The sequence below is a fragment of the Otolemur garnettii genome, unplaced genomic scaffold (genome assembly GCF_000181295.1).
Source record: "Otolemur garnettii isolate 467f Iridium unplaced genomic scaffold, OtoGar3 scaffold00210, whole genome shotgun sequence".
Taxonomy (NCBI): Eukaryota; Metazoa; Chordata; class Mammalia; order Primates; family Galagidae; genus Otolemur; species Otolemur garnettii.
This window is the reverse complement of record NW_003852605.1, coordinates 174,786-185,828: the sequence shown is the minus strand read 5'-3', so window position 1 is coordinate 185,828 and position 11,043 is coordinate 174,786. Positions and strand designations below refer to the sequence as shown.

Below are 11,043 nucleotides of genomic sequence, written 5' to 3'. Positions count from 1 at the left end.
GTGGCGGGCGCCTGTGGTCCCAGCTACTTGGGAGGCTGAGGCAGGAGACTCGCTTGAGCCCAGGAGTTGGAGGTTGCTGTGAGTGTGATGCCACGGTACTCTACCCAGGGGGACAGCTTGAGGCTCTGTCTCAAAAAAAAAAAAAAAAAAAAAATATTATTTGCTAGGAATGAGAAAATTAATATTTAGTGTTTTGGGAAATAAATACCACTGTCTAATGGTGAGATTTTATTTCTTGATTATTAAATATGTCTTTATAGAAACATGTTCTTTCACTATCATTTAAAAGTTATTTCAAGCATTGTCTTTTTAAACATTGCTTTAGGAGTATTTGATTTTAATCTTCGTGTTGCATTGCAAACACTTTTGAAAGAGTACTGTGAAGTGTGCAAGTCTCCCAAAGAGAATAAGTTCTGTAGTTTCCTGCAGCCATCTAAAGTTCGACCTCGGAAGAAAGCAAGAAAGTACCTATATGCAGTAGGTAAGAGCCTTTAAAAAAGTAATAGAAATTACCTTTATTTTCAGGACCAAGCCTTTTAATATTTTGTTACCACTGTACATGTCAGAATATGCAGGTGTCAAAGAGGCATATTTAATTTCACATACAGGCTATGGATTTATAAATTGTATTCATATATTACAGTCAACACATCTAAAAATAAATAGCTACCCATTTGATGTGTGTGGGTTCTTAGATTACCTAGTTATCATCAAATAACTAACTAAAGAAACACTGTTTTAAAAGTTAAATGCTTAGGCTCGGTGCCCATAGCACAATGATTACATACACTGAGGCTAGTGGGTTTGAACCTGGCTCAGGCCAGCTGAGCAACAATGATGACAACTTCAGCAAAAAATAGCCAGTTGTTGTGGCAGGTGCCTACAGTCCCGGCTACTTGGGAGGCTGAGGCAAGAGAATCGCTTGAGCCCAAGAGTTTGAGGTTGCCGTAAGCTATGAGGCCACAGCACTCTACTCAGGGCGACATAGTGAGACTCTGTCTCAAAACAAATTAAAAAAAAAAAAGTTAAATGTTTGAATTCTTTGAAAAATATGGAAAATGTCAAAATTTTGAAATATTCACAGTGTCTTAGATGGTCATTAGGGCTGACAGGAACCAGTGATCTCTAAAGTATAGTTGTACATGATGATCTTTAGGAATATAAAAGGAATATACTAAAACTTCTTTTCATTTTTTTCAAAAAGCATTGAACTTTATCAATATTTAATGTATAGAGTGAAAAATTATCCAGCTTTATATATAGTATAGTTTTACATAAGATACAATTTATAATTTACATATAATTATATATATAATATTTATTATTATTTTCTTTTTAGAGACAAGAGTCTCACTGTATCGCCCTTGGTAGAGTGCTGTGGCATCACACCTCAGAGCAACCTCCAACTCCTGGGCTTAAGCGATTCTTTTGCCTCAGCCTCCTGAGTAGCTGGGACTACCAGTGCCCGCCACAATGCCTCACTATTTTTTTATTGCACTTTGGCTGGGGCCGAGTTCGAACCCGCCACCCTTGGTATATGGGGCTGGCGCCCTACCTGCTGAGCCACAGGCACTGCCCTATATAATATTTAAATAGACAGCTTTGGGGTACATGCCAACTTTATTTTTGCTAATTGGCTGTATAGTCTTTTTTTCTTTTCTTTTTTTTTTTTGAGAAAGAGTCTCACTATGTTGCACTGAGTAGAGTGCTGTAGTGTAACAGCTCACAGCAATCTCAAACTCTTGGGCTTAAGTGATTCTCTTGCCTCAGCCTCCCAAGTAGCTGGGACTATAGGTGCTCGCCACAACGCCCGGCTATTTTTTGGTTGTAGTTGTCATTGTTGTTTGGCAGGTCTGGGCTGGATTTGAACCTACAAGCTCAGGTGTATGTGGCTGGCGCCCTAGCCACTGAGCTACAGGCGCGGAGCCTGTCATTGTTTGGTAGGCCAGGCTTGAACCTGCCAGTCTCAGTGTATGTGGCCAGTGCCTATTCACTGAGGTACAGGCGCTGAGGTTTGTTTTGTTTTTTGACATGGTCTTACTCTGTTGCCCTGGGTAGAGTGCCATGGCGTCACAGCTCACAGCAATCTCAAACTTTTGGGCTTAAGTGATTCTCTTGCCTCAGCCTCCCAAATAGCTGGGACTACAGTTGCATGTCACAATGTCTGCCTAATTTTTCTATTTTAGTAGAGACAGGGTCTCACTTTTGCTCAGGCTGGTCTTAAACTCCTGAGCTTAAGCAATCTGCCCACCTCAGCCTCCTAGAGTGCTAGAATTACAGGAATGCGCCACTGTACCTGGCCTCTGTATAGTCAAAGTAAAGATTTCTACCCACTATTTTTAATTGAAAAAGACACTAATGGGAAGGGTCATAATGAAACTTTTCCAACTAGATGGATCAGCAGTGCCTATTTTATTTAACATTCTTTTATTATTATTATTTTCTTTTGAGACAAAGTCTTGCTCTGTCACCCAGGCTTGAGTGCACTGGCATGATTATAGCTCAATGCAGCCTCAAACTCCTGAACTCAAGTGATCCTTCTCTCTCAGCCTTCCTAGTAACTGGGACTGGAGGTGCACACTCACCACCATGCCCAGCTAATTTTTCGTAGAGGGAGGGTCGGGTCTCATTATGTTGTCCAGGCTGGTCTTGAATTCCTGGCTTTAAGCAAACCTCCTGACACAGCTGCCCAAAATGCTGGTATTAGAAATAAGAGCCATTGTGCCCAGCTCTTTATCTGCTAAAAATATTCTATTATGACCAAGAGCAGGTGATAAAACACTGAGGTTAACATCTCACTGCATTTAAGTTGTAATCTTTCAGGAATTGGGACATCTAAGAATTTCATCTCTCTCTCTCTCCATATATATGTGTATGTGTGTGTGTGTGTGTGTGTATATATATATATTTTTTTTTTTTTTTGAGACAGAGTCTCATTCAGTAGAGTGCCATGGTGTCATACCTCATAGCAAGCTTGTACTCTTGGGCTCAAGCGATTCTCTTGCCTCAGCCTCCCAAGTAGCTGGGACTAAAGATGCCTGCCACAACCCCTGTCTAACAACATATATTGTTAGAGATGAGGTCTTGCTCTTGCTCAGGCTGGTCTCAAACTTGTGAGCTCAAGCAATCCACCCACCTGGGCATCCCAGACTACTAGGATAACAAGCATATATATATTCAGGCACAATATAATATATATGTATGTGTATATATACATGTATATGTGTATATATATATGTCAGGTACAGTGGCTCATGCTGTTATCCTACATATATACATATATATATATTTTTTAATTTGATATAAATATATGTGTGTCTCACCCTGTTGCCCAGTCTAGAGTGCTATGGCCTTAGCCTACCTCACAGTAACTACAAACTCTTGGGGTCAAGTGGTCCTCCTATTTCAGCCTCCCAAGTGGATTGGGACTATAGGCATGTGCCACCATACTGTCTAATTTTTCTATTTTTAGTAGAGATGGGGGTCTCAGTCTTCCTCAGGTTGGTCTTGAACCCCTGACCTCAAGTGATCCTCCCACTTGACCTCCCATAGTGCTACGATTACAGGCATAAGCCACCATGCCTGGCCAAGAATAATATGCATATATTTATGCAACATATTGTACATATTGCAAGCTCTAAAGCATTTATTTCTTGGTACATAATAGTTATGCTTAATGGGTCAGCACCCATAGCTCAGTAGTTAGAGTGCTGGCCTCATACACTGAGGCTGGAGGTTTTGAATCTGGCTCAGACCTCCTAAACAACAATAACAACAACAAAAAAATAGCTGAGTGTTGTGGTAGGCACCTGTAGTCCCAGCTATTTGGGAAGCTGAGGCAATAGAATCGCTTAAGCCCAAGAGGGGTTTGAGGTTGCTGTAAGCTGTGACACCACGGCAATCTACTGAGGGAGGACATAGTAATATTCTCAAAAAAAATAGTTATGCTTAATGTTTAGATATAGAGGGCTAGGTTTTGCTTATTACTACCATTTCTAAATCCAGTATTAAAGGATTTCCTTGTACTTCTTTTCCTTCTCTTGTTTAGGTGGATATACTCGGTTGCAGGGAGGTCGTTGGAGTGATAGCAGAGCCCTAAGCTGTGTAGAACGTTTTGACACTTTTAGTCAGTATTGGACCACTGTGTCTTCACTTCATCAGGCTCGATGTGGACTGGGAGTAGCAGTTCTAGGAGGGATGGTCTACGCAATTGGAGGTAATAATAAAAATGTCTTATTAGTCTAGCTAACCATTATCTTATATGCCTTATACATATTGCTATGTGGTATACATATGTATAGTGGGGTTCAATAAACATTGATGTAATAAATGAATGACAGAAAGAAAAAGGAAAGATGTTGAGTATTGCATACCAGATGTATATTATGATTTATTACAAGGCACAATATTTAAGTATGAGGCCAGGTGTGGTGGCTCACGCTTATAGTCCTAGCCCTGTGGAAGGTCGATGTGGATGGATTACTTGAACTCACGAGTTCAAGACCACCCTGAGCAAAAGTGAGACCCGATCTCTATTAAAAATAGATAAAAACTGAGGCAAGAGGATCACCTGAGCCCAAAAAAGTTGGAGGTTGCTGTGAGCTATGATGCTGTGGCATTCTACCAAAGGTGACAGGTTGAGACTCTGTCTCAAAAAAACTTAAGTATGGTTTTAATGAAAAGTTGTTTCTAAAATGTGGCACCAAAAATCAGATCAGTATTGTATGATAAAAAAACTTTTGTTTTTTTTTTGAAACAGAGTCTCATTTGTCACCCTCAGTAGAGTGCCATGGCATTACAGCTCACAGCAACCTCAAACTCTTGGGCTCAAGTAATTCTCTTGCCTCAGCTTCCCTATTAGCTGGGATTACAGGCACCTGCCACAATGCCTGGCTATTTTTAGAGACAGGGTGAGCCAGAGCAAGACCTCATCTCAAAAAATAGCTGGGTGTTGGGGCAAGTGCCTGTAGTCCCAGCTACTTGGGAGGCTAAGGCAAGAGAATTGCTTGAGCTCAGGAGTTTGAGGTTCCTATGAACTGTGACTCCAGGGCACTCTACTGAGGGTGACAAAGTGAAACCCTGTCTCAAAAAAAATAAAAAGGATAGATAAAAAGTCCATCGGCTCAGTGCCTGTGACTCAAGTGGCTAAGGCTCCAGCCACATACACCTGAGCTGGCAGGTTCGAATCCAGCCCGGGCCTGCCAAACAATAATGATGGCTGCAACCAAAAAAAAAAAGCTGGGCGTTGTGGCGGGCGCCTGTGGTCCCAGCTACTTGGGAGGCGGAGGCAGGAGACTCGCTTGAGCCCAGGAGTTGGAGCTGTGATGCCACGGCACTCTACCCAGGGGGACAGCTTGAGGCTCTGTCTCAAAAAAAAAAAAAAAAAAAGAAATCCTTCCCTGGGCAGCACCTGTGGCTCAAGGGAGTAGGGTGCCAGCCCCATATGCCAGAGGTGGCAGGTTCAAATGCAGCCCTGGCAAAAAAAAGAAATCCTTCCCTACTCCAAAGTCTTTTTTTTTTTTTTTAGAGACAGTCTCACTTTGTTGCCCTCGGTAGAGTGTCATGGCTTTACAGCTCACAGCAACCTCCAGCTCTTGGGCTTAGGTAATTCTCTTGCCTCAGCCTCCCAAGTAGCTGGGACTACAGATGCCTGCCACAATGCCTGGCTATTTTTGTTGTTGTTGCAGTTTGGCTGAGGCTGGGTTCGAACCTGCCACCCTCAGTATATGGGGCCGGCACCCTACTCACTGAGCCAAAGGCTCTGCACCCTACTCCAAAGTCTTAAGGATATTCCTACTTTTATGTTCTTACAGAATTTTATAGTTTTTCCCTTTACATTTATGTTAGTATTCTACCTGGACGTGGGTTTTTATAGATAATACAAAGTAGGGAATTAGTCAGTTTCATTTTTCTCCCAAGGTGTAACCAATTCTCCCAGCATAAATTACTATTGTTTACCCACTGTTCTGCAGAGCTGACTCTGTCATCTATCAAGTAATCATATATGTGTGTCTTTGTTCCTGAAATTTCTTTTCTGTTCCATTAGTCTGTCTATTTTTATCTCAATTACTATAGCTCTAGCATAGGTCTTTTTTTTTTTTGAGACAGAGTGTCATGTCGCCCTCAGTAGAGTACTGCGACACTCAAGCTCTTGGGCTTAAGTGATTCTCTTGCCTCAACCTCCCAAGCAGCTGGGACTACAGGTGCCCACCAGAATACCCAGCTATTTTTTGTTGCAGTTGTCATTGTTGTAGAGCTGGCCTGGGCCAGGTTTGAACCTGCCTGCTTCGGTGTATGTGGCTGGTGCTATAACCACTGTGCTATGGGCACCGAGCCAGTCTATCATAGGTCTTGATATAGGATATGGTTATTTCTTTCTCATTAGTCTTTTTTGGGAGTACTTGGCTATTCTAGGCCCTTTGTACTTTTCATAAAAATTTTAGAATCAGTTTGTTAAATCTGTTTTAAAAAAGGGAATTAGGGGCCAGTGATGTTGGCTCACACCTATAATCCTAGCACTCTGGGAGGCCAGGGCAGGTGGATTGCTTGAGCCTAATAAGATTTTGAGGTTGCTGTGAGCTATGATGACACCACCAAAGTGACAGAGTGAGACTCTATTTCAAGGTATTCTACCTTAGGTGATAGAGTGAGATTGTCTCAAAAACAAAATAGATAATGGGAAAATTGTTTGTAGGTGGCCTTTAATAAATGACAGTGCTATAGATCCAAAATAATGCTTGCCAAGCAAATTAATTTTAATGAATAGTATAAAATCAGATGTAATGATTATATTTCTAACAATAGAGAATACTACTGAATATTGTATTATGGTGCTAGTCTATTAGCATTTTTCACTAAACCTTCTGATATGTGTTTCTTTAATTTAACTCAGGTGAAAAGGATTCGATGATTTTTGACTGTACTGAATGCTATGATCCAGTTACTAAACAGTGGACAACTGTAGCTTCAATGAATCATCCCCGCTGTGGCTTAGGAGTGTGTGTGTGTTATGGGGCTATCTATGCTTTGGGTAATTATGTTGTTCAATTTAAAGATATTTAAATTCTCATGTTCTGATTATTTTAGAGATGTTCCTTCCCTCCTTTTGTAAATTCTTTTTCTTAAAACTGGCTTGTTTTATTTATTTATTTTTTTTTTGAGACAGAGCCTCAAGCTGTCCCCCTGGGTAGAGTGCCATGGCATTACAGCTCACAGCAACCTCCAACTCCTGGGCTCAAGCGAGTCTCCTGCCTCTGCCTCCCAAGTAGCTGGGACCACAGGCACCCGCCACAACGCCTGGCTATTTTTTTTTTTGGTTGCAGCCATCATTGTTGTTTGGCGGGTCCGGGCTGGGGATTCGAACCCGCCACCTTAGGTGTACATGGCTGGCGCCTTAGCCGGTTGAGCTATAGGAGCCGAGCCAACTGGCTTGTTTTATAATCCACATGCTTTGGGGACTGGCAAGGAGTGGGAGAGGAGGCTGGGTAGGATTTTTGGGGAGAGGGTGAACAGGGAAATGAGGATAGAGGGAGTACCCCTGGGCTGTCTATCCATGGCCTAGGAAGACATGAGCACCTGTGGTCAGGGCAAGGTGAGGCAGGTGGTAGACCTCCAACCAGCCAACCTGCTGGTTGCTCATACTATCCTGCAGGTTGTTCTTGACCAGTGCAAGGCATCACAAACTTGTGGAGCCTGCTATACATGCACTCATCAGCTCTTATAATTCTTACTCTCAAAATTGTATTACCAGAGATAAAATTAGATGAGATGTCCAGTGAAACACTTTAGCTGACTAGTTAAATCTCATGTTTAATTTTAATTAAGTACATAACATTTCTACCACTTTCTATAGTGGCTTAATTATGTCTAGTAGAAGAAAATGCATATCAAAAATTAAAGCTACCAAAAGGAAGTTATGCACTAAATTATTTTCATTGTTGCAGATTCGGTAAATAATTTTGAATAAGTGATTCTACTTCTTTGATTATCAGTATAATAAATGTTACAAACAAGGTTGTTCCTAGGGAAAATTGTAACTTGACATAGCCCACACAGCCTCCCCAGCACCCCTTATGTTTTCCTTATCACTCTTTATTCAATTCACTGTATGAGACTTCGTGTCCTCCCCCCATCAAAACCTATTATGGGAAAAATATGACTTAACCCAGTGTGAATTTAACCTTATGTTTGATTACTCCCACAAATATTTTCATTTTGGGGCGGCACCTGTGGCTCAGTGGGTAGGGCACCGACCCCATATACCAAGGGTGGCAGATTCAAACCCAGCCCCAGCCAAAGTGCAACAAAAAAATAGCTGGGCATTGTGGTGGGCGCCTGTAGTCCCAGCTACTTGGGAGGCTGAGGCAAGAGAATCGCCTAAGGAGTTGGAGGTTGCTGTGAGCTGTGATGCCATGGCACTCTACCGAGGGCAATAAAGTGAGACTCTGTCTCTACAAAAAAATAAAATAAAAATTTTTCATTTTGTAGTTACATCTAAAATTATCGGGAAAAAGTTTTGATTTCAATAATTGGAGAGTGGTTAAGGAAATGTCACAGAGATGGACCTTTTTGAAGTTTCTGAAATTATACTAAATACACAGTATACTTTAATTAGACTTAGAGGTGTCTTTGATTAGGAACCATTCTGAATATGTAGAAGTCATTTCAAAAGGTAGTTTTGGCCCTGGCTTGGTGGTTCATGCCTGTACATGCCTGTACTAGCCTGAGCAAGAGGAAGAACTTGTCTCTAAAAATAACTGGGCATTGTGATGAGCACCTATAGTCCCAGCTGCTCAGGAGGCTGAGGCAAAGGGATCTCTTGAGCTCAAGAGTTTGAGGTTGTTGTGGTCTATGATGCCACGGCACTCTACCCAGGACACAGAGTAAGAGTGTTACAAAAAAAAAAAAAAAAGTAGTTTTGCAAAATACCCTATTTCCAATGTAGTATGTTTAAGTTATGTGTTTATTTTGTTTTAGTCTCTAGTGAAAATGGGGAATTAAAAGATGAGTTCCATTCATCGCCAAATTCTAATTTGTTATATGATTTTGGAACAAATAACCTCTCTGTTCCATGTGATATACTTTCCTAATATGAAGTATTTGGATTAGATCTTTACTAAGGTCTTTGATTCCTTTAGCTCAGAAATAAAACATTTTTCTATTTGGTTACAGGTGGATGGGTTGGATCTGAGATAGGAAACACCATTGAACGATTTGATCCTGATGAAAATAAATGGGAAATAGTTGGCAACATGGCTGTGTCACGCTATTACTTTGGGTGCTGTGAAATGCAAGGTAATCACTTTAGACATATTTTCCCTCAAAATATAGTTTCTGAAGCTGAGAGAGGTGGCTCACACCTATAATCCTAATACTCTGGGAGGCCCAGGTGGGTGGATTGCTTGTGCCCAGGAGTCAGACCAGCCTGAGTAAGAACGAGACCCAGTCTCTGAAAATGGCCAGGTGCCTGTAGTCCCAGCTACTTGGGAGGCTGAGGTAGGAGAATCATTTGAGCCCAAGAGTTTGAGCTTACTGTGAGCTATGATGGCATGGCACTCTACTGAGGGCAACAAAATCAGACTCTGTATCAAAAAAATATATATATGTATGTGTGTGTGTGTGTGTGTGTGTGTGTGTGTATACACACACATATCCTGTATTGTTTCTGAAGAAACTGTTCAAGTTTGAGGCTTTATTTTCATAAAAGTATATTTTAGGTCTGTTAATACTGAATGACTGACATTAGCATTACAGAGCTTCTGCTTTTTATCTCTCATTGATTTCTGTATTGTCAATGTAACTGATATTTTCCAAAATAAACAAAACTGGAATTAACAATTTTAGATAAACACAAATACCTGGCTAGCAAAATAAGCTGTTGAAATGTCACCCAGGCTAGAGTGCAGTAGCATCATAATAGCTCACCACAACCTGAAACTCCTGGGCTAAGTGATCCTCTTGCCTCCGCCTCTGGACTAGCTGGGACTATAGGTATGTGCCACCACCCTAGCTAATTTTTTTTTTTTTTTTGAGACAAGGGTCTCACTGTGTTGCCCATTCTGGTCTTAAAGTCTTGTCCTGAAGTAAACCTCCTGCCTCAGCCTCCCAAAGTGCTAAAATTACAGGCATGAGCTACTGTGCCTGCCCCATCTAGATGAGTAAATATTTCTAAGAAGTGAGGGAATATCAAAAGCAATTTTCACAATCTCTACTTAAGAGGCTTTTTCAGTGTTGTGTTTTTTTTTTTACAAAGTACATTGCATAAGTTCTTTATGAATAGTTGAGAAAAAAAAACAAAGTACATTGTAATTCATTCCACATAGAAAAAAATGCATATACTATGTGTGTATTTTCCTTTTTCTTTTCTTTTTTTTTTGAGACAGAGTCCTACTCTGTCACCCTGGGTAGAATGCCATGGCATCATACCTCACAGCAACCTCAAACTTTTCAGCTCAGAGATCCTCTTGCTTCAGCCTCCTGAGTAGCTGGGACTACAGGCACACATCACCATGCCCAGCTAATTTTTTTTTTTTTTTTTTTTTTTGAGATAGTCTCACTATGTCACCCTTGGTAGAGTGCTGTGGCGTCACAGCTCATAGCAACCTCAAACTCTTGGGCTTAAGCAATTCTCTTGACTCAGCCTCCTGAGTAGGTGGGACTATAGGCACCAACCATAACTCCCAGCTGTTTTTTTTTTGTTGCAGTTGTCATTGTTGCTTAGCTGGCCCGAGCCCATGTCAAACCTGCCAGCTTCAGTGCATGTGGCTGGTGCCATAACCACTGTCCTACAGGCGCCGAGCTGCCTGGCTATTTTTAAAGATGGGGGTCTCACTCTGGCTCAGACTGGTCTCAAACCTGTGAGCTCAGGCAATCCACCTGGTTTGGCCTCCCAGAGTGCTAGGATTAAAGTGCTAGTGAGCCACTGCGCCCGACCCTAAAAATTTCTTATATGGCTCGGCGCCTATAGCTCAACCGGCTAAGGCGCCAGCCACGTACACCTAAGGTGGCGGGTTCGAATCCCCAGCCTGGACCCGCCAAACAACA

The 11,043-nt window shown here is 41.6% G+C and overlaps 1 protein-coding gene across 6 annotated transcripts in view; it reads left to right on the top strand.

Annotated features, from left to right (window-relative positions):
- IPP (intracisternal A particle-promoted polypeptide) overlaps positions 1–11,043 on the top strand; it is a 45,422-nt gene that overhangs the window by 13,561 nt on the left and 20,818 nt on the right. For 5 of the 6 annotated variants that reach the window (XM_023507856.1, XM_023507852.1, XM_023507854.1 and 2 more), the window contains 4 exons: positions 326–481; positions 4,049–4,216; positions 6,893–7,030; positions 9,172–9,294. In XM_023507856.1, the coding sequence (XP_023363624.1) occupies positions 326–481; positions 4,049–4,216; positions 6,893–7,030; positions 9,172–9,294 (585 nt within the window). The remainder of the gene's footprint in view (positions 1–325; positions 482–4,048; positions 4,217–6,892; positions 7,031–9,171; positions 9,295–11,043) is intronic. The other variant, XM_023507855.1, reaches the window with a different exon arrangement.